Raw genomic sequence first — 24,712 nt, forward strand, 5'->3', positions numbered from 1 at the left:
AATACACACCGTAATACTATTGTCAAAACGCACATTATACTCTTAAAGCTGTGAGAGCTTAAAAAGCTTAACGATTCATTGGTTGCTTGTAGATCTGTTCTGAGAGTTCAATTTCTCTACTGTACAAGGTGAATTTTCCTTCCTTCCTGGTTAGAAGCAGTGTGCAGGATTGTGGTACTTTCTTGTGAGTTATAGAAGTCTCTTTGCTTTAATGCTTCAAGACACAATTCCTTATATGTCGTCTGTTTGTTTCTTTTTTTGTGTGTGCTTCATCCTTACCAAATCTTTAGATTTGGGCTTCTTTTTTAAATCCCTGAGGTTTCCATGCTATGTTCTTGTTGGTTGTTTTTTTTTGTACCTGCATATGGTAGTAGGTGGGGAAGGTATTCAGAGGGGATTTGTTTTTTTTTTTTTAAACAATCTGCTTTTGCTAGTTAAAGTTTTGAACTTAAACAAAACTTGAATTTTGCTTGTGAATAGAGAGCATCCTGTGGGACTCGGGATGATGTAACATTGCTTCTTCAAATTCAAAGTGATGTGGAAGCACTAGAGTTTTCAAATGGGATTTATCCCCGTGCCTCACATACAGGTTGTGAGAAACATAGATCTAGGTGCTTTGCTTGGCAAAGTTATAAACACCTGGACATGAGGGTTAGAAAATACTGAAAAAAAGCTTTTTTCTTCCCTTTTTTATTTTTTTTTTCTGCTTGCTGCCTTGGAACCATGCAACTGGAATTTTTTTTGCTACTGCCTCTGATTTTGTGTCCTTGTACAACTGCACTGATTTCAAGCTGTTTTGTTAACATACAGTCCTCTTAAGCATTCTGTGCTTAAAAACCTAAAATATCATGACAAACATACAAACTTGGGTGGGTTGGACCTTCTGTCGTTTATGTTGTAACAGCATTAAAAAAATCCCAAATGTTGTGAAGACAAATGAGTTCAGCTTATAAACTCATTTCCATATTAAGTTTAACAGTTAAACTTGATGGTGTTACATTTGAGGCTTTCATTTTTTGTGTTGTTCAAGGTGCCCTGCCCCTTCATGATGCCTTCATGACTCGTGCAGTAGGAATCATTATATATAACTCTGTACATATAATTTCTCACTGTTTTGATACTGTGCTATGAAGGTACTATTTTTGGTTCCGTATGTACTTTTCTATGGGGTAGTAATGATCTATCCTAAATTCTGTTCTTTAATGCAGCGTTCTGATGCTTAAACTGTTTTTTCTACAATTTGCAAAAAGTTATTAATCTCTTCACTAATTTTATGACTTCTGTTTCTAGGAGAGGTCTCCTCACAATTTACATGGCCAATCAAGTAAGTAGTACTTTATTTCAAGAGTAAAAATGTGTAATATCATTGGAAATGCATTTTGTTTAAAACTGATTAATGCTGAGATTCATTGCCTTTTTAATCCTCTGAAGACTTTTCAGTTTTTAATTGAAGAATTTTGTGCTATTCTGTAATTAAAGTTATCTTAATAGCAAATTGTGATCTTACGTGTTTCAGGAGTAGCTGTAAAGCACACGCTGAACTAGTTTGTTGTACTGTGTTCAAATTTGTTGTACCATAAGCCCAAGAAAATGGATAATTTTATGTCCCTTCCTTACTAGAATGAGATGTGGTACTTCTAATGATCATTATTTTTCAGACAAATAATCCAACAATACATACGTCAGTTTTATTATTAATCATTTTTCAAACTGATATATTACGCAAGCAAACATTTTTACCAGATAGTTGTATCAAGTTAATTTTGTCATGTTCTTTGTAATCATAGTCAAAAAACAGTAGTAAATGTATGTAAATACTTTGTACACTAACTTTTTCTAGATATGTACTTCTGTAACATGGTTATATTTCTTTAGGAATGATTGTATTTGCCATAAGAATTATCTAAAGCTTTAATTATCTAAATCTTTTTTATAGTGAATTGTATAAAGAGTCATAGAAGCAAGAAGAGGGGGGGAAAAAAAAACAAACCACTACCACCTAACCAGACAACCTAAGAGGTGTTTTAGAACACTATAACAATTTACTGGGACCTTGAGAGAATCGTATGAACTTAAGGCTCTGTAAAGATTCTTAAGTAGAAGTGTTGAGACAAAGACAATTTATTGCAGTACAGATTGGAGTGATAACACCAATACTTTCTTTTCCATTCTGGTAAAACCATTGTTGATAACTGTTGTAATTGTGACGATACTTGGAATGCTTTTGGAAAGAGATGATATTTCACAAGTGCTAGCAAGTAAATATCCTATCCATAGAAATATTTCAAAATGTAGCAAAACCCTTTAGAGTTCTATCTCAAATTCTGGTGTTTAAACTTTTTTTAGGCAGGAATTGTTTCTAACTTTATTGTGTTCATACAGTGCCTGTCGTTATAGACTCACTCATGAGTAGAGTTTACAGAATTCAGGAGAGATTAATTTTCACCATCAATTTCAACTACTGTTTTAACTTTTATCTGCTTGACTTGGATGGCTCATACCCTGTCCATTAGGTTTCCTTTTCTTTGTGATTTTTTTCTAATTTGAGAGGATGATGAATCCTCATCTTGAAATTTAATTAGTTATGTTCAGACCCTCAATAACACATAGCAACAGCACTGCCTTCCTACAGGGATAATTTCGGTTATCCTATGGATAGCCTAGTTATCCTTAGGATCCCTAAGATTTGAAATTTTTCTTGAATTAAGAAGAGCAGGTGTGTAGAAATCTCCCATTCAGGAAGCATAGGTTATTATAAAACTAGTGGTAATTAGTTGAACATCTCATTGTTAATTTGGATTGGGCTTTTCAAGGGAGGGGGGGGGAAATAGGTGTACTTAAATAGCAAAACCTCTGAGTATCCCAGTACTGAGAAAGTTCATTATGTCCATGGCTCTTAAGTTATGATGCTGCACAGCTCACTTGATGTTATAAAGGAAAAGTTAACTGTTGTAGTCAGATTTGTAGTCAGATTTTATGGAAGCCGTTCAATGCCGTGAACGTTCTCTTCAACATAATGGTTTATTTTAGTAACTAGTCTTTGAACTTGGGACAGCCAACGGTTTGGTTCATAAACTGCCCTTGATTGACATACTTACCTTGTTAGCAAGCTGTGTAGTCACTGCAAATACTTTCCTACTTGTGTTGCTTGTCTGTGGTTGAGAACTTTCTATGCCTTAAGTTTTGCTCATAACTTTAATGTGTCCTTTAAGTATTTGTTATCTTCAGATTGCAGTGTGTTCTGAGAGCTGACGTACTTTAGTTGTTAATGCTGGTGTCTAGATTTCAGACCTGGAATGCAATGTGGCTTAAGCTAGTTGTTAGGTCACGAAAATGGAGAATTTTGCATTTCTTGCATTTTATAAAAACTGGTTTCAGAACCTATTCACATATTCTTTGAACGAAATGTATTATGCTGTTTTGTTTCATGTTTTGCAAAAGTATATTTTATAGTCTGAGCAATAACTCCATCTTTCTTTCTAGTTCTTCATGGATGCGTTTGTCTAGTTGGGGGGGGGGGGGTAGTTGTAATTAGGGCTATTGGTTATAAGTAATTATCTTGACTATTGTTGCAGTGAATTTTTATAGCCATACTAGGGCCTTTAATATAGTAACCTTTAAAACAGGAAAATAGTTTTTACGTTGGCCATGTTGGCAATGCTTGACAGTTTGCATTCAGAGATGAATTTACATGGTGAAATGGGTGTGATAGGCGTTCACTCAAGTGGCTGCCATTGAGGAGCAAAACACAGGAGAGTGTGAAAGGCAGAAGGTCTAAGGGCCTTTGTGTTGAAAAGGCAACATCTTTATCAACTTTTCTTAATTATTAGAAACATATGAATAAGCATCCTGACTAACTTTAAGTAATGCAGGGATTATAGACTCATATGGCCTGGAACTCCTCAGTTGTATTTTGTGACTGCTTACATGATGAAATGACAGATTAAAAATAAGTTGTTTATGTTGTATATGCTCTGTGGAAAAACTGAATGAAAGTGCTCTCTTAAGGTAGCTTTCTGCTAAATTGAATTTATTAGAACAATACACTTGAAAGGTTGTTTTTTTTTTTGTTTTTTTTTTCTTGACTGAAGTAGAAGAAGTAAATATAGGAATATCTGATATGCAGTCAAAAATCAAAAACTTCCAGAAAGCTCAGAAGTTGATTTTAAATTTATTATTATTTTTTTTATTCCTGAGCCCTAACATGGTTGAAAATGTAGGTTTGGAAGTTTTTAACTAGCTACAGTCTGAGAACTGATGTTTCTGTAATACCCCAGCAGAGAGCTGTGGTAGTCAGTGCTGGGGACCACACAGAAGAACGAAGCCCTTCAAGTTCTATTTTGGATTGCACATGTTAATGTCGAGACGTTTCAAGGATTGTAAGTGATGCATTGGTAGTGAACGTATAAGATAATCCTTCATGGATAATTCAAGATCAAAAGGAACCCTTAGATTCCAACAAAAGGTGGAAACTGAAATGTAATCTCTTCAGTTATTTTTATCTGGAAAAGATGATATTAATAAATGAGCGCCCATGAATAATACCTATAGCTCTTAAGTTTCAAAACAGTTATGGCATACTTCATTGTGAACAGCTTGACATTTGAGATGTTGCTTTGAAGTTGAAGAAACCATGTCTTTGAATTAGTTTTTTTTTTTTGTTGTTGTTGTTGATGTTGAAACAAAACTGACTAAAAGATGGTCTGACTAAAAAATAAAGAACCTGCAAGATAGAAAAAAGACTAATCTCAACTAGGACTCTTTTTTGTTATAAAAGTTTTTGAGAAATAAAAAACTTTGAAAATTGATACATTGTCATTTAAATACTATCCCAAGACACTTATCTTGTGTATGCTCAACTATATGGTGTTTGCTCTTTTCAGAAAAAAATGGAGGTTTATTTACATCTTGTTTGAAATTCAAGCCGTGCCTTGTTATATCAGACTTTACTCATTTTATAGTATAATTTCTAATGGGTTTGAGTAGAATCACAGAATAACTTAGGTTGGAAAAACCGTTAAGACCATCAAGTCCAACCAGCAGTGTATCACTACTAAGTGCACCAAGTGCACTGACACCCTCTTCTCTGGAACCTTCTTTTAGGTAGTTGGAGAGGGCGATGAGGTCCACCTTCAGCATCCTTTTCTCCAGACTAAACAGGCCCAGTTCCCTCAGCCACTCCTCATAACTCTTGTTTTCCAGTCCCTTCACCAGTTTAATTGATCAAGTCCACATCCTTCTTGTGGTGAGGGGCCCAAAACTGAACACAGGTCTTGAGGTGTGGCCTCACCAGTGCCATGTACAAGGGGACAATCACCTCCCTGGTCCTGCTGGCCACACAATTTCTGATTCAGGCCAGGATGCTGTTGGCCTTCTTGCCTACCTGGACACACTGCTGGCTCATGTTCAGCCAGCTGTCAACCAGCACCCCCAGGCCCTTTTTCTGCCAGGCAGGTTTCCAGCCAATGTTTCCCAAGCCCATACTTCTGCACAGGGTTGTGGTGACCCAGGTGCAGCACCTGGCACTCACCCTTTCTGATTGTCATGTATGGTGTTATACACACAAAATTGGAAATGTTAACAAGTTCTTCAGGGTCATGGGTTAAACAACGTACAGCTCAGGCGTGAGATCAGACAGCTGGATGCAAAAGGCAGAGTGGGAATGTTGGGGGCTGGCTTTTGACTGTGATGGAAGGAATTGATGTAGGAATTATTCCCAACCACAGAGAGGTTGGGAATAATTTTTCTACTCCCATTAGGGAGTAGAAAAAATACGAATTTGAAAAATAAGTTGAGAAAGAGCAAGAAAAGGAGGCAGAGACGTACAGTCCAAAAATGAGAAATTAGAACTCTTTGTAGCAAGAGACATGAAGGATTGGAGCTGAGCTGATGTAATGAGAGTTGGACTGTGGGAGTGTTGTAGGTATAACAAGTGGAAGATAGATGGGAGAACATAGAGACTGCTCTAGTTAAAGCAGAAAGCAGATGATGAAGAAAATTATAGGTTTGGAGGGAAAGGAAGTAATGAATTTTGCTGCAATGAATATGAAGAAAAAATGAGCAAGAGCCTAGAGAAAGAGAGACAAAGAGGGTGCTGTTGCTGTCCTGAATATGGGAGTTGGAGAAAATGTCAGCAATAGCGTCTGAATGAATTCTACACAGAAAAATGGCAAGTCCATATTGCACTTACTGCTGTGCTGATAGTAGGTTATCAGTGCATCTATCATGGATGAAGTATTGAGCATAGGAGCTCATATACCAAGGAAGAGATACTGTTTTTAAGGCAAGAACCACATGGCCGTCAGGAGTAAGAAAGGGGAGTGTTTTCCTTCCAAACAAAATTTTGGAGGAAGAATGCATCTTCCTGGATGTAAAGTAAAACAGTGATCACCTGTTACAGATAACATGAATTAAGAGAAATATTGAGAGAGCGGCCAGGAGTGTAAGAAGACTACAATAAAGGGAAGTCCTTAAAAACTGTGTACACTTACGACACTTTTTGGAAAATCTGAGGGCTGCTGTGGGTGTTCCAACAGCCTGCTGTTGAGGCTGAGAGCCTGCTTACTGTGGTACTGTTACATTTGGGCATACCATCTCCTTCCTTTCCCTGTGTCTGCTGTTATAGAAATACTTTTTCAGTAGTATTTCAAGTCCAGTTAAAGCTAAAAAAAAAAAAATAAATAAAAATACTGTTTACATTAAATACTGAATAAAACAAGTTGATCAAAAGTATTTGAGTGGGTATTGCTCTGTTTCAGTGTATGATAGAGCACAGGTAGTACAACTGAGAATCATTTCTTTTGCTTTTGGAGAAGTCAAAGCTGTATCAGAGTTGAGTTGTTTTTCAGTTATGTAAATAGTCTAAATCCAGCTTCATTTTGGCTGTACCTTTGTTTACTCCAAGCAAGCAATGTAAAGAACAAGTATTGTGCTCCTATGGCTTGAGCTACTTGGTCTAGAAGCAAGCAAAAATGCTGAAGCACAGATCCACAAAGAAATCCCCTTGGATCTAATGGAGAAATGAGTTTCCAGCGCTCTTTAGTCACAGCTTAACTCCAGGTATTTGTATGCTTTCTTACAGGATGGAAGTCATAGCAATTCAAAATACCGCTAAATCTTCATGCTTTGCAGTATTTAAAAAATCAAAACCAGTAGTCTATTTTAAGATGCATGGTATACTTCGGCAGCAAACAAAGCTTAGCAGCAGTATAGTGTAATATAAAAAGTGGTTAGAATGTTTGAGGCCAAGGGCCCTCCAATATCACCTTCCATGTACACTAGATTTGTTGTTACTGTTTTGTGCCTTGTGGGGAAGGAACACAAGAATGGGCAGAGACTTGCTATGGCAAGAGAAGCAGCAACAACAACAGAAATCTACTTTTAGGCTGTGCTGTTGCTGATTCCGTTTGCCTAAAGGCAAAATGGAAGTATTGTAAATGAAGATAATTGCATACAAAAAGTACTCTGCCACTGAACATTCCGGAGTGATTTTACTAACCAGCTTATCAGGTGCTTTCTGTACAAACTTGCAAATGAGTTGTTATGAATGTTTCAGTACCTTGTGCCTGTTACAATTAAATGTATGATACTGTGAAAATACAGATCGAAGTTTTTTTCCTTGAGTAATGTGCTGTGTGACTACAAAATCACATTTATGTTGTGTAACTTGCAAGTCTTTTTTGAGAAATTGTTACCTAATTCTGTTATATACTATAAAATATTATATACCAAATTAGCAATATCCTTAAAAATAAGGTCTTGTCACTTTTTTTCAACGATAATTCTTGAGGAATAATAGGTATTTGAAATATCCCATTTGTTTTGGCAGGCCATTATATTTGGTTACACAGTTTATTTACTGTAACACAAAAAAATGTTTTCTATTTAAACTTACTAAATTGACGTTTTCTAAACAAGGCACCAACTCCTTTTCCATTGGGAACAGCAGTTTTAATCAAAAGACGAAGACAATGCAGGCTGAAGAAGGCCAGATGGATTTACATTTACCCAATAAATATTTTAGAGTTTTTAGAAGCTCTGGTTTCTAGGAAAATGGATTTTCCCACTCCTCCCCTTTTTTTTTTTTTTTTTTTAGGTTAAAGTTTTGTTGTGTGCTTTCATGGTATTTCTATTTTATTAACATTATACAAAGACTGCTTGGATGGGGAAGCTCGCCTCTCTATTTAGTTTATCAACCGAGGTATGAATACACAGATTTTTATTTTTATTTATTTATTTATTTAACTTTTCTAACATCTAAGTAGTAACCTCTATAACTGAAAATGCATCAAATAAATGCTTGAGACACTTGTCTGCTTGGAGTGTAGCTGTCTTTCTGCCACCATCTTTCTTGGTTTGTCATGGTTAACCGTGGCCCTCTTCTGAGGCAACAGCGGCTTTGGTTACAGCAGCTGGCAGGGACCACGTATATTTATTCTCTAATGTGGCCCAGGCTAGATAGCCTTTTCATTCCTTCCATTATTAGCTTTTGAGTTGATACTGTGGCAGTTTAAGTAGAACCATTGCTTAGTTCCTCCTTATGTGCAAAAAGAAAGAAAAAAGTACTATAACTTTTTTGTTGGAGTAGCAAAATTATTATTTTCTCAATATTATAATGTATTGGTAGAAGAGCATGAATACTTCAATATTCTGCTTTTGACTTCCTAATTAACTTAGAGGAAAAAACGCAGCATGAAAGCTTGCAAGGAAGCTCTCTGCTTTTCCTCATTGGAAACCACGCCGAGGTAAAGCTCCGGATCCCAGTGTCAGGCCTGGCTGGAGGAAGACAAACCCCTGATGTTGTGGTAGTGCTCTCAACTGAGGTACGTGTCTGTCACTGCTGCCTGCGTAAGGGAGGAGCAGAAAGGTCAGTATTTAGTGTTGTCTGAAAAGAAGTTTCAAGGATTCATGGCATAATTTCTGCTGTTGCATGGACAAACTGCCTCAGATAATGATGTGCTGCTGGCTGTAGTTGATAAAGGCTTAACTTCTAACAGGCGTGCCAAAACTCATTTTAGTACTAACAAGAAACCATTCTTCTCTAGTGTCAAGTTAGACATCGATATCAATTCAGCAGTGTTTTTTCTGAAGCTACAGTTTTAATATGTGTGCTCTAACACATCTTAATTTTGAAGCTCACTTGACAGGCCTGATTCCCCACATCTAACAATAGCATTTTGGCTATTGGGAGGATTTGTTTACTTCCATTTGTATCAGGTCATGCGACGTTCTTTGATAAGACCTGCCTTTTGTTGAGGAATGGTATTTTTCTGCTGTTCCATCGTCTGCATTTAGTAGGAAAGCTTCTTTCCTAACTTCTGTTTCTTTAATGCCTGGACCTTACTGGAAAAAGGGTGTAGAAGAAGAGCTTGCATCTTTTTAATTTCATAGAAGACATAATCAGATGGAGCTCATCTGATATTTATTCTGTGGCCTTCATATCACATACTCTGTCTTAATTGTGTTTCTGCTGTTGTGTCATTCTCTCAGCATCCCCAGGGTACAGTTCAAGAAAAGATGCTGTTAATACCATGTGCCAATTGTAGACTGGAGTGAGAAAGTAAAGAAAATGTTAAATGTAGTAGCAGGAAAAGGTTGAGATGTTTTTTATTAAGATGTTAATATCATCACATAAAAAAGGAACATAATTTTGCAAGTAGTTTGGAGGCATATGAAGTTACTCAAAAGAAATGGTTACTCTTTACTGTCAGGCATTAATGTTCAAATCTATTCCACAGGCACCTAAGCAGAAGAAAATTTTTACCCTTTCATGGAATCCTTGAGTTTATTTTGGTGACTGTGCAGGGAGGTGTATTGTATGATGAACATTTCCAAGCTCCTTGCTTAGAAATTAAATGCAGATGTTTTCAAATAATCAAAGACTTAGGCATGTTTTATTCTAGTAGATAAATGCTCAAAACACTTTCCAAAATTTTTATTTTGGAATTCAGAATTAGATGCCATAAATGGGTAAGCTATATACTTTACACATATCATGTTCTGTGGGATAGGCAGTTTGGCAACCGAAACAGGCAAATTGAAATAAATTGCTACTTTTAAATATAAACTTTACATAAAACTCGTATGAGAAGAGAAATACGCTGCAGTCTTACTCTCCTTCAAATAGAGCATAATGTGGACTAATTTGATTAACAGAATACTTCACGTAATCAAGTTATGGATAACTGATGGCTCTCTAGGATGGCTTTAAAAGGTTGAAACTTAAGGTCATTGTCACTACCCCCACGTGAAGTCTTTAAGAGGCAGGTTTTAAAATTAGGAGTCATGTGAACTTAAACACTGCTGATGTCTTCACTTTTAAGTAATACAGTAATAAAGTTAGATCCTGGCAGCTGGCGCTCTTGTGGATTGACATGGCTAATTGGCTCTGGCATCTTAGCCTCAGGAAACCTCATCCATCACTTCAGAGCAGGACGTTTGGCAAGAGTCAGAGAAAACATTTAATACTTTGTCTCTTGCTTTCTATGCAAAGCTGCTTTGCATTTTTGAGCTTTCCAGTGTATCTTGTTAAACGCTCAATGCAATACTTATTTTTACACTCCTTTAACGAGATCTTTTACAGTGAGCAGCTACTTGTTTGACTTTCTAGAATTACCAAAAATGTCAGTATTACAAATCTGTTTTGAAACTTCTCTCTCAGATAAAACTTCTGTCTTTTTTGCCTTATGCAAAATTCTGTATCAGAAATACTGTTAATGTTAGATGACTTTTTGATAGTCAGTAACTGGGATTAAAGGAATGTTTAATGGTTATGAAGAGCTCCCAGACACCCATCCCTAGCATGAATAGCATTTCTGATTTTTAGAATTACTGTAGGTGAGAATTTGGTAGATTAGAAAAGATGGGTCAGGAGATTTTTCAAGGCTTCCTAGCAGGTGAAATCCAAGTAGTGTTTGAGGAGAGCTGAGGGTTTTCCTGATGAGAGGAAAGGGTTTAAGAAGTCTCCTGGGGGATGCTTGTGAGAGCAGGAGTCTCTTACTCTCCCAATGCCCCAACATTCTCAGCAGTCCTCTCTCCTTCTGCCAGCTCTTTACATTGTCAGGCAACCACATTTCCTCTTCAAGGTCTGAAGAAATAGCCTTCAGCCCCTCCTGGGCTCATCCTAGCTGCCCTCTGGCTGCTGAGCTGAGGCACAAGGCAGGAGGGGAAGGCATTCATGAGCTTGCAGGCCTTTTGGGGAACCATTTATATGACCTTTTCTTAGGTACTATGTATAAGAGAAACACTTAACATTTAGTCAGCCTTCTCTTGTTGGGGTGCAGAGGAAATGTGGAAGGACATTTGCCCCTACTCAGAGACGAGCTGGCTCTGAGCATTCAGGGCCAGCAGCAGAACCGCTCACTGCATGGTAGGCCTCGTCTGTGAAGCCCTGCTTTACCTCTTTCTCTATGTCCCTCTCTATAGCCTTGTAACAAAACTGGGAAGTTCTAATGTATAAAACTTTGGAACTTTTATTTTTTTTTGAGGTTTTGGCAGTTCCACTTAAAATCTCCAGTTGTTGTGCGGGTGATGATAGTTGTTGTCACGCTGCTTCTGGAACTGATCAAGTGTTAAGACAGCTTGGGAGTCTTGGCATTTGGATTTCATTTTATAAAAGGAGAAAACTTTAATTCTGTGTTCAAAATACGCAGAATGAAAGCATTTCTAACAGGAATGCAGTTTACATAAGTGTAAGCTCATCCTGCTAGTTTATGATTTAATTAAAAAAACAACATTTTTTTTACACGCTGTTAATCTTAGCATGGAACTCTCTGATGGAATGGGTGTGTGTTGTTCCTGATTAATCACATTATGTTTAATTACTGCTTTCTGTGCTCCAAATGTTTTGTTCAGAATTAAATCCTTCATGCTCTTCATTACTGATATCCATTCCTATTATATGACTGCCAATTCCAGTGTGATATCGTTCCTGACGTCAGTTATAGGATAATGATAATTAACCAGAGCAACAGTTTCAGCACAGAAATCGTTTTGCTCCTTTTGAATCCTTAAACTTTCAAAATAGAAGTCAATCACATGCTTGCAGTACTTAAATACTTGTTCCACAGAAAGTTTTGGAGAAAAATAAAAGATGTTTAGTCTAAAAGTTGTAAACTCCCCACAGAAGCAATAATCAGTGAGTTGTTTTGGAAAACAGTACAGCCAGCTTCACCGTCTTCATGGTATTTGTACTACAAAACAAAAAAAATACACCTTTGCACGTACAATCTGAAATACTAATTGTTTTCATATTTTCACTTCTATGTTTTGAAGGAGTATTTTCTATGTTAAAAAGTGTGTGGCATGGTTATGTACAGCAGTGATTCCCGAAGTCTTATTAATTATGTAAATAAGTAAATATTTTAACCTATATTTACAGTCAGCTGTAATGGATGTGCTGGTGTATAGCAATAAGCTTGTGTAAACTGGCAAATGTTAGCACGTGGTGGTTTAAGTTCTTTATGTTCTGCTGTTACAGGATATGTAGATTTTTAAACAGTGCCGAGACTAAGTTTTTTAATTGTGTAAACAGTCATTGGTTTGGCATTCCGGGGGAGGTGGTTCATTTGAAATCTTGTCTCCGTGATATGCTCCTTATGCCTTTAATAAGGTTAGAAAAGTGGAGGAGGACAACTTCTAGCACAGCTTGTAAATGTCAGTCTGGATAGGAGGCAGTTCAGCTTGAAAACAATATTGGTGTTGGAAAAGTGAAAGGAAAAAAAAATCCCGTCTGGGAACTATTCTCCCATGAGGAAAAACTGTTTTCAAAAATGTAAAATTATGATCATTTTTGGTAATGCAGAAGGAAGTAGTTCTGAAATACCAAACTACATCTAGTAAATGTGGGGAAAACCAAAGACAGAACAAAATTTATTTCGGCTAGATCTAAAACCGCCTGGTTTCCTGAAGGTAGTATTTCACCTTGGCTTGAGCCCTGTTCACACGTGAAACTTTCCAATTAATGTGTTCTCTTTAAGACTACTCTTTCTTTGGAAGACAAGATGACTTAAATAGAATTTTTACAGGAAAATAGACACGATTGTGGGAGTAGGACCCATTTTTGAATCTTCTCCCCTTTTTCAGGCTACAGGATAGGGGTCAGCAGCCGAGACTGTTAGTCTCAATGGAATTTCAAGGACGCATCAGTAACCATATCTTACTGCAATATTCTGTTAAACAGGGTTATTTCAGAGGAGTTGTACCATTTGATGTTGGTCTTGTATGGTCACTGCCATGTCCTGTGGCAAATGTAAATTTCAACAGGGCATTTTGTAGCTAATCTTTCATGTTCATGTAATTTGAGTGCTGTGGTTCCCTGAGAGTTTCGTTACGGTTCAGTAACCTCTCTCCGCCTGCTCAGAAGAAATGGACTGCTTCAGTAGCTGCTGATCTTCTCAAGTCCGGTAATTACTCTTGAAGAAGGCAAGAGACTTTTGTGCACTTTGTTAAAATTAGTCTGGATTCCGCACCCAATATTTCTAGGGAGAAGAGTGATCTGAAGTGAGAATTGGGAGAGGGGTAGAAGGCTGTATATTTAACAACATTTTTCTTGGCTTTAGTACCTATTTTACATTGATAGAATTTGTCAAATTGTTTTTGTTTTTGTTTGAATTGTCTCATATCCAATTTTTATGAATTTTATTAAGGATATCCATTATAACCCTAGTTAGAAATAATGTGAGCATCAGTTTCAGTGATCCTGTGTCAGACTGACTTTCTGTAACTTTTACATAATTTCAAACAAATGTATGGTATTTGTATGATCCCCTTTATCCTTCCACGAGTAAACCCTAACAAATTTGTGTATTTGAATACTTTTAAAAATGTAAATCTTTCTATTTTCAAAATATGTGCTTTCATTTGTATAAAGTAATTCATGCTGGTAACCTTGTGTTACTGGTGACTTTAGTGTCTTTCATTCAAGTTCACGTGTACAATTCCCAAGGCAACATTCAGTTTGCAACATTTCATGTATGTAATTTGATGTGTGGTTTTGCGGATCAGTGCGTTGATTGAAAGGTCTTTAAATTATCAGTCAAGTTGCAAAGATTTCCAAAGAGCACCTGTAGAGTTGTTTGGGAAATATGCACTCCATCTATGTGTGGGCTCACCTCCTGTTTGTAAACAAGTTATAAACAATTCTGTGCTTAGAATATTTGGAAATTTAAAATATTTTAGATGTTTGTATAGGAAAAAACATCTATTTTTTAAAACAACCGTATATCTTTCCTTGCTTCCTGGCATACGCTGCTTGCCTCTGTGTCTGTCTGCTTCTGTCTTTAGGGAGGTTTTTATTAGCCAGCAGGAGCTTTACAAATTATGATTATTCTCCCATATAAAAACATGTGGCTATCTTTAGTGACAGGCTTCTATTAACATACTAAAATTATCTGCCATCCAGAAAATGACTTGTTGGGTAAATCGTTTCCTTTACATTTAAACCCTGATGTTCACTACATCTCTTATTCTTAGCCTAATTAAGGCTGCTGGGAACTGAATGAAGTCTTCAAGCACGGTAAGCCATACAAAGTAGCCTCTGGAGTCCCAGGCTGTGACTGCAGCGTACAATGTAAACCATTTTGAATTGAAATGGATGCACTGGACTTGAATATGGGCATTGTTTGATAGTGCTTGCAAATCACAGCAAGACAGTGGCCTTAGGCAAAACAAGAGGTAAAGGAAATTCAATGCTGTAAATAGCCTTGCTGGAGACCTTCACCATGCTCATAAATAACAAAGCTCTCAGGCATCTCCCTGTCATGTGTCCTGTCACCCACCCGGAAATCCATATAAGATTTTTGTTAATTTGCATGATTGCCTGCTTATATTTCATTTATGAATCTGAATATACCCAAGGTTGAAGATATTTCTATTTTAATAAACTTTGGGGTAAGGCCTCTCACTGCTCTCTGAGATTTGGGATTTTACTAATGTGTAAAAATCTGTAACTTTGAGTTCTGGCCTGTTTGTAATGTAGGCTGTGTATTGTGCATGTGGAGACTCAAAGAATAGGATTAAAAGATTATTTTTGGAACTTCACTGAGTGGAGTTACTGCAATGTGCAGTTTGAGCAAGAACTTAAGACAGTCACCCTGGTCGGTGTTATCCAGTATCCCCTCTTACACGGAAGAAGGATTCGGAGGAAGCTTCAAATACAGGTCTGGTATGGAAAACATTCAATCTCTACAGTGCAGGTTATCCAGAATTGCTGCTAACTGAAAACAGAAGTATTAGGAGCAATTCTAAGAAAATACAGCTACAGGAATTTCACCACTGCGTTAAGAAAGGCCAGCATGACAGTCTGCCCGTGAGCATCATGACTGCTTCTTCAGTTCAAGAAGCGTTTGGACAATGCTGTCAGGAATATGGTTTGTTTTTTGGGTGGTCCTGTGTGGAGCCAGGAGTTGGATTTGATGATCCTTGTGGGTCCATTCCAGCTTGGGATATTCTATGATTCTGTGATTCTTTTCCAGAAGAAGATGATTAGTTACTTGAGATTTAATGAAATCCTCTGGTCAAAGAAACTGTTAGGCATGAAAAAGAAGAAAATGAGTCAGATAGCATTTTGCAATACCCTAATAAGGAAACACTTTTTCATTTATTTTTTTTTTCAGTTAACAGATCATCTTGTATACAAAATCATCAACAATCTGTACATGTGAGTCACATGCTATGGGTATATCTAAATTCAGTCCTAGGATCATGCATGCTTTGGGGCTGTTTTCACTGTCTTCAACCTACCAATTCTACTTTATTGGCTTCAACAAGCTGCAATGATTATCTGCAAGCATAATAATTCTGTTTTGATCTGTGGTTACTATTGTTTAATACTATGCTTACTATGTATTTTTCAGTGTAATTCAAAACATTGCTTTCAATTTGGACTTATGAATTCTCTGCTTTTCAAAATAATTAAACTGCTACTTCACTGATATTTACCCGTTATTAGGAAAATAGACGGTTCTGATCTGTAGAGGAATTAGAATAGCTTTCCTCTTGCCTCCAAAATCTTCCTAAAATGGGAAATCACCCTGAATACAGATTCATTTTATTAATTGAAATGATCTTGCAAAGTGTACTTACGTTAAAGTTCAGTGGGTTAACGCCATAATGAGCGAGGAAAATATTTGCTTGCTTTTTAAAGAATAAAAGTGGAAACTAATGGAGCAAGAGTTACAGATACCTTGAACAGGTAATCTGTATAAAAATATTTAATAGGTCTGACAACAGTGCTAATGCTGACTTTTGAAAACAACAACAAAAACGAACAAAAAATCAAGAGCTCCTTTATAGTGGTTTTGTTTTAATAATCATTTAATGTCTACCAGCTTGATAAATCTGATTTGCTGAGGTATTATGTGATGGCTGAGGAAGAAAACTGAAGGTGAATGTAAGGAAAAAACTTGTTCACAAGCAGATCACCAAGACTGATTGAAGAGCTGAGAAAAATATTCCTATTTTGCAGGTAAAAATAGAAATAGAGAGAAGATGAAAACAAAAGCATATGTCTTTATGCTGAACTTAGAAGCACAGAATCTGCATTGTTTTTCTTTGTATTGCTATTTTCATGGAGCTCACTAGCTCCATTTCTAGTTCTTTGAATTAAGCCACAAAATTTCAGGCTGGCACTGCAAAAATGAAGATCACAATTCTTGCAAAATACTCAGCAATGGGGAAGAGCGCTGCCCGTCAGTGTCATGAATGTTCTGGAAAAAAGGAAACTGAGAAGACAAGTGTTTTACTATTTATAATCCCCGTAGGACTGTGAAAATGAAAACTGGCTGTGGAGCCTTACAGAAGATGTGCAGCAATGCATGGGCAGAAAAATCCTTTACGTACACAGTGTTGGACTGAATTGCTACTCAGTGGGATGTGATGTTGAAATTATGATGAAAACGTCAGTTCAGCACTTAATAGCTATTAATCTCCCTCTTTCCCCCATTTTAATATTAAGGATTATTTGGAAATGAATGGAGGATAAAACAAAAATCATTATCGTGCCACTATGTAAGTCATGGGTGTGCTGACAGGTTTACTACTGTCTGCAGTTCTGGTCCTCTTTAAAGCGTAATAGAAGTAGGGAAAGTACCCCATGGAAAAATAAAGATGCAAAGGTGTTGAAGAACACGTGTAAGTGGGGGAGCTAAGCTATGCGAATTTAGCCTGGGGGAAAGAACTAAGAAGGGATGGGAGATGAGTATGTGAAGTCACGCGTGTGTGGAGAGGGTGGGTAGTGCTAACCTATTTACTCCTAACACAGGAAGCGAGGGTTGCCAAATAAAATTGCTAGGTGTTCAAACTGATGTGCACACGGTGCAGAACTAAACTGAGGAACTCATTGACACAAGAGGTTGTGCGTGCCAACGGCTTTCTTGGGTGCAACAAGAAAATAAATCACTAAGTTTCCATTAGGGGCACAAAATGCGCAGGTCCCAGGTCTTGTTCTCCTGGCTCTGTCCTATAGGTTGCTGAGACTTATAGCAGGGAGGGTATTTTTCAGGTGTTTGTCGCTGCTCATTGTTAGAAGATAGATACTGAGCTAGGTGGGCACTGGTCCTGCTTGGGCATGGCCACTTCTGTGCACTTGGGTGTATTGCAGGTAGCGCTGCTGCCACTTTCGTAGCAGGAGTTTGAGGAATCCCTGCGCCTTCAGGACAGGGGAACCTCGGCCCTTGGGCTACTTCAGCTCCAGCAGCACTAAAGCATCTTGCAGAATGCGTAACTTGAGAAATTATTCTGCTTGTTAGCTAATTAACCCATTAGATTTAAAACAGTCTGAGAGGAGCCTGCTGAAGCATTCTGCTCTGCTTCCCGTTGCATCTCAGGGTGTAGCCTGTTATTTCTGTATTTGCTCTTCACAATCCTTGCCATCGAGGCAACACTTAATGGAAATAAGCAGGTTTTTCTCTGTGCTTAATCATTTTTCCCCTGTGCAGAACAACCAGGCATCTTGTGCCAAGTAGTAAGAGAAAAGAGGCAGGGGAGCAGCATGGAGTTCAGGGCATGCTTGGTGGTTCCTCTGGGCAAACTGCATTTGAGCAAGTGAGCAAGGCTTACGTAGAGACAATGTGTGCCTGGGAGAGGTGTAGCTTACCTCCATCAAGCCCTTTTGTAGGGTATCTTGATGTGAACCTGGGCATTTGCGTACAGGTAATGGAAAGTTCTCTCTTCAACCAAGGTTATTTCTCTCTGACACAATTTGAGATTTTTGTTCTGGTGCATGCAGATGGTAGAACTTTTTACACATGTGGCTAACAAGACCTTCCTAACACTGATACTCCACTGCAAAGAACAAAGCAGATCATTTCCCTTTCCCTCCTCACTAGTTTAAAGTGAGTCCAGTTACTTGCCATAGAAATTACTTGCCATTTAGCCCTGTTAATTACCATGACAAATGTAGGCAGAAATATTAAAAATTGAGAAATACAAAGAAGTGTTGGAAGGTTTTAAACAACCATAAATGCAATTAGCTGTTCTGACTATTCCTGTTTAATCCATTATGTAGTTAAAAACAAACCTTCAGGAGATGTATTTCTTTCAGGCCGGAGGGATGGGAAGGAAGATGTCTTTGTGCTGAAGGAGGGAGGAAACAGATTCTTTTTAAAGTGCTTTTGGGTCGCAGCATATTTCTCAGCATACTTTTAAATAGAAAGATGAACATACTGTATACGGTGTCTTTGTAAATATCTGAAAGTGTACAGGAGTATTTAATCATAATGGGTGTGCCCCAAATATTTATAGCAGTTAACGAAATCACTTGGGCGATTATGACTGTTACATCAAAGGGTTAAACAGTGCTTTTGCTGTAGACTTTTAATTAGCATCCCATTAATTACGTTAACGTTTCACTGAAGTTACCGATATGTCCTTCTATTGCTTACCTGATTCTTTTGGTAGCAGTATTAAAAACTTTGCTAATTTAAACCCAGAATAGTGAAAACATTAGGCTTTATAAACTTTACTGTATAAGAAGTTAGAAGTAACAGAGTTCTTTTGATTTTGATGGGTTTGAGCATCTTTTCCATATGGCTTCAATTCACGTTTTAATCAGAATGTGGAAGTCATTACTCTGACATCTGAAACTGAGGTAGCAATAAAAAAAATTATCACAAACAAGACAGCAGACACAAATTATTTTGTGTTTATTACTGGGTGGCCCTTTTGAAACTTTCCCAAAGTTAATTGGTTCCAGATATTTGAGGATCGAAACTGTATTATGACAAATTTATTTCTGGTCATATTTAACTTGTGTCTCCTCAGCAAGGCTGGTTTAAACAAACAGAAAAGTTGTCAACCCACTCATGTCTGTCTCCAGTTTTTGTTGTAGTAGCTTTAATCCTAGTGATTTGGTTTAATAAAGACCACTGAGAAAACAAACACTAGTAGTTACTGCCCTGCTTTTGTAAATTATTTATCATATCTCTAAGATTTTACTGTGGCATAAGTGCTGCTGTGTTAGCTTAAATTGTTCACAAAGATGTCATGTCAGATTAAATGCCCGTGTAGGGTTTATATATGCCTGTGAGCGATGCTTCCTGCTGTATTTGATTAGAAAGTATTTGGGCAAGTCTGCGTACGTGCAGACCTTGCTGTGCTGTCATGGGGAGCGACTGACCAGAGCAAGCGAAGCCACGCAGTCTGTACAAGTGGTAGCTGTCTTGCTGTGACACACAGCGTGGTCTGTCTGAAATGTGCTGGGATGGAGGTCCTGGGTGGTGGTTAGTGCTGGAGTTACTTGTGCTGCTTCATGGTTGGGTGTGCTCAGGGTCCTCACGTGAGAGCCAGGTGAGTCCAGTGCGGGGTGTGCAGCATCTCAAGGCCTTCTTGTCATGAGTTAGTGCGATGCGTTGCTGTGGAAAGTATAGTGTAGAGCCATCGATGTTGGAAAAGACCTTCAAGATCACCAAGTCCAACCATCTGCCTGACTCCTGAGCCCCATCCCTAAGCTGTGTCCCTTAGTGTCACATCCATGCGTCTCTTAAATACCTCCAGCAACCAGGACTCCACTGCTTCTCTGGGCAGCCTGATGCTTCAACACCCTCTTGTGAAGAAATTCTTCCTGTTATCCACAGTAAACTTCCCCTGGCACAACTTGAGGCTGTTTCATCACATCCTGTCACGTATCATCTGAGAAAACAGGAGGTTAATTATGGCTACATAGCATTTTAAATGCATATCGCATGTGTGTTATTGTATATATTCTTTCTATGTGCATGCCTTTGTGTAATCTACTTCTATTGCTTGTTTATGGAGTATTCTTATACCATTATTGCATATCAAACTCTTAAATAGCTGCATTTTTCCCTTTCAGAACTAAATATAGGCCCCCAAAAGGCATTGTAAACCAAATCAGACTTACTTTTAATATGGTCCTTACCTACCTGGCCATATGTGCCCCAAACCTTTTTTGTTTGTGTAAGAAACAACCCCTTTTTCAAAGTAGGTGAACTTTATAATGGGTATCATTTTTTTTCCTTCTTAAAGACTCTTAGCATCTGGAGTTAAATAGCTAATAGTTAACTAGCTAAAGCTGTCTCTAACAAGTAACTGAAATAAGTAAATGAAAGTCTTTCAACAGCAATGTCAAAAGTGGATATGGCTGTGAGTTAATTAACTTAATTAACCTTCTCTTAATGAGGAGGTCTCATTTGTAGCTGGGCAGGCCATGACTTTGAAAAATGGTCTTTTTTCTGTCAAGGATTGTGTGTTATCCAGGTGTGGCATGGGGGTAATAGGACAGACAGACACAAATTACACATTTATGCGTAAACTTTTAAAACACAACTGGTGAGTGCAGAGAAAGCCTTTGCCCATCTGTACATTTACCAGAGTTATCAGTAAGTTAAAAATGCTAAAGGAAACGTTAGATTTGTATAGTGATGGTTTTAATTAATACAAGTCTATCCTCTGTAAGTGTCGTGTTTGTAAAAATTATGAAAGAGCACTAAACTGCATTAGGGTAATTTATAGGCCAAATAAATGTCAGTTGCTATGGGAAGCTGGTGTAGGAAACAGAGTAACGAGGGAAAAAAAAAGGTGAAGAGCTAGAGTAAATTGTAAACATGTAAGAACAGCGATACAATTGTTTCTTTATATCCACCCAAGCAAGTATAAGTTCATTTACAACATATTTATTAACAGTCTCAGGCCAATAAAACAACACTTACAGAGCAGTTTTGAAAACTTTCCAGTTCTCTGTTTTGTGTAGTGACAAGTCAGACCAGTGCTCTTTTTTTTTTTTTTTTTTTTTTTTTTTTTTCCCCCCCCTTCTTTAATAAGGAAAACAAAATCTGTTCTCCTGGCTCCTTTATAAGGTTGTTAACTTCACCGTTTGGCATTTCAGAGCAGCGTTTGCATTGTGCTCAATTAGTGCAGATGAAGCACTAGAAGTGCCAGGTTCAGAAACGTACCTAATTACTATAAAACACTAAGAGATCCATTCATTCGGACTTTCTGGCTCCGGGGGTGCCAGCCACAGAGACTCCAGCAACTTCTGAAGCCTAATCCTGCTTCGTGTCTCCACGTTTCTGTGGCACTTGCATTTTGGAAACTGTAATGTGGTCTGGCTGTTTACGATCGTGTGTTGCTGTGCCTCCCATCTGTAGCATATTGTGGAAGTGAAAGCTTGGTGTATAGGAATTAAACTGAGAACAACCCTCATTGGTAGGGTTCAGAATAATTAAAAATAAAGTATAAAATGGCACCCCTTTTACTGGAGAGGGGGATGGTTGAAGGGTCTTTTTCAGATAGTAGGGCTCTGTCAAAAGGGATTGATTTTGGAGTTGGATTGGCTTGCGGTGGCCATTCCAGGTTGATGGTTAGTTTGGTGACAGACCTCTTCCAGCAGCCAGAGGCTTCTGGTTGATAACTTATTTTTGTACACAGCTGCTCGGCCTCTAAACCAAGAGTTTGCACAGATGAGCATCTGCCGCTTCCCGTGATAAGAGCAGCGTATGAAACAAGAAAAGCACACCTCAGTACTCCAGCTGAAGCGGTTTTATCCAGAGGCTTTTGTAAAATGTTATTTCGCCCTCCCTTTTCTGCTCTGTGAAGGAGCTGGCTGCTATCAGAACGTTTTCCCGTACGGATACTTGTGTTAGCATTGAGCCTCTTAACACAGCTGTTTCTGGAGAGCATCTCACTGTTGATAACTCGTGCTAACAACTCCGTGGTTGCTGCGATTTATGCAGCTCCTTTAAATGCCAGTGCTTTCAGTTTAAGCAGCATCAGCACCAGGGTGTTTTTTTTTTTCCTCTGTCCCTTATGTCAGAAAAAAGGTGAGACTTTTAGCATCCAATGGATGAGATGGGAAAGCTTGTAGTGAAGACCTGGCACGTGATGGTTTAACCTGGTCTTAGCTACTCTTAGTGTTTACAAAACAGATGCATAATTTCTTCAGCTGTGCTCTGAAAGCTTTGTGTGAGTCCGGATGAAGGCATCATAACGGTCTGATTTACGAGCACTTGTGATGTTTCTGCACTTACCAGGATTAATTTGGTCATTTGATGGGCAACAAAGCATATTTTGGGCTCAGTTGATTGTCTGCCATGGTCTCTAAATTGTTTTTAGTATTGCTACATTCCTTATACAATTCCTTCTTCTGTAAGTGTGATTTATGTTCTTTTTCCCAAGGGGTATGAGCTATTATTTGGCTGTGCTAATGTACAGGATGTTCAAATGAGCATGCTTATCCATGCAGTCCAGTGCAGTTTATATAACAGACCGACTACATGTATTTGTTACCTTTAGATCTTGCCAGGAATAACTGTACGTTTTGTTCCTGGTCGAAACTCCTTTTTCTTGTTATTTTGTACTTGCTGGAAGCGTTGTCAATCTCAAAATCTGTGCAGGTTTTTCAGCTTTCTTACATGTTTAACGTAGAGAGATTGGGTAAGTGTAGGGTGAATAAAGTGTTCAGATATAGGGCGTTCTGTAGTTTGTCTGCCCCTCAGGTGGGGAGCAAGAACTTAGCTTCAGTGTAAACTCAAGCTAAACTCCTCATTGCTTTCTCTAATTTTCCCAGTACTGTGATACAACTCTACAACATTTGGAGTAACCTAGAATCATGCCAGACTTTCTGGATTTAGTAAATCTACCAGGAGATTTACCAGCAGTGGTTCCTGTGTTACCCTAAGAAATGCATGAACTCAGCTCCAGACTTCAAATCTCGTGCTTTGTTGTTGCTCCATGTGAACGTCATATGTTGTACGTTGGGACGTGCAAATTTCCTGCTTTCATAAATAATACATTTTACAACAAGAGCAGACTTATGACAGAATGTACACACCTACGTTTAATGCACCACCAGGCATCTGTTAATTCTTGTAATAATTCCATTAGTACTGATCATGTGCTGCTAAAACGAAATGTGAATGCAAAGAGTGTGTCTTCAACTGACTGGGGTATTTTGGTGTGTTTTGTTCTTTGATTATTTTTTTTGTCTGGATGTTACAGAAAATTGAATATATGTTCATGGAAGGATAAGAAGGAAATTTAAGACTGAGTGTTGCTCTAGCAACCACATTTGTAGTTAAATTTAGGTCCTTGTTTAAAAGTTGGCCATAGTGGAGACCTGTGCTTAAAAACTTTTTCTATATATTAAGTGATTTTTTTAAAGTTTTGTTGTATTTTTTTTTTCTAGATTTCTAAAATTAGATTCAGGGATAGTTAGTGTTCTTGCAAGTGTAATGATTTTGTTAATAACATGATGCTTCAGCCTTAAGATTACATATCTTTTATAATAAAAAACAGCGTGAGTAACAATGCTAATACTGATTAATACAGTTCTCTCTGTTCTTGTGAGAGAAATTAATCTGTGAGTGCAAAATATTTCAGTTATAAGGGTCACTTATGCATGTGGAAAAGTTATTTTTAAAAGCAGGGCCAAGAGAGATTGTTTTCACTCCAAAGTGATCATCATATTTTTTTCCAGTTATTTCAAAGTTGTAAATAAAAATTCTGCTTACAGAATATCCATAGGGTGTCAGTCCTGTAGAGATCCATTGATGTACTTGCCTCTCTTTAGAAGAACATAAAAATGGTCTTTAACTGTATGATCGCATCGTGTCCTTTCTTCAGGAACCTTGTCTGTTCTTCCCAATAAACAATTGAAGATGTATTCTGAATTGACAACTGCCCAACATGGTGTGTGTTTTTTTAACTATAGGCATTGTGTGTGTTTAAACCTTCCTTAAAAAAGAGATTACCATCTCCCATGGCCTTTTCTCTGCTCAGCTGCAGTCTGCAAATAAGTCACAGTAAAAAATTTATCCTAATTGGTCAATTGTAAAGTGGTAAATGCAGTAATCGTAGTTGTCTGGAACTGTTTGTTCTGATGGTGTTCAAAAATAATGTGACAACTTGGTGTGATTCAGTGTTTGCTGCACAGCTGACACCCTGGTCACTTGCAGGGCTCCCCAAGGCTCGATTCTGGGGCCAGTTCCCGTCAATATTTCTATAAATGATCTGGATGCAGGACTTGAATGCATGCTAAGTAAGTTTGTGAGTGATACTAAATTGGGAGGAGCTGTTGACTCCCTCGAGGGTAGAGACCTCACCTTGAGTACTGTGTGCAGGTTTGGGAACCACAGTATAAAAAGGACATAAAACTATTAGAGCATGTCCAAAGGAGGGCTACAAAGATGGGGAAGGTGTATGAGGAGCACCTGAGGTCCCTTCGTTTGTTCAGCCCAGAGCAGGCCGAGGGGAGGCC

The 24,712-nt window shown here is 37.9% G+C and overlaps 1 protein-coding gene across 1 annotated transcript in view; it reads left to right on the forward strand.

Moving 5' to 3' along the window:
• Positions 1 to 24,712, forward strand: part of TMEM135 (transmembrane protein 135) — a 177,577-nt gene that overhangs the window by 41,624 nt on the left and 111,241 nt on the right. The window contains exon 4 of the mRNA XM_084301827.1: positions 1,291 to 1,324. Coding sequence (XP_084157953.1) covers positions 1,291 to 1,324 — 34 coding nt within the window. The remainder of the gene's footprint in view (positions 1 to 1,290; positions 1,325 to 24,712) is intronic.

This window comes from Netta rufina, assembly GCF_964035555.1.
Source record: "Netta rufina genome assembly, chromosome: 1".
NCBI lineage: Eukaryota > Metazoa > Chordata > Aves > Anseriformes > Anatidae > Netta > Netta rufina.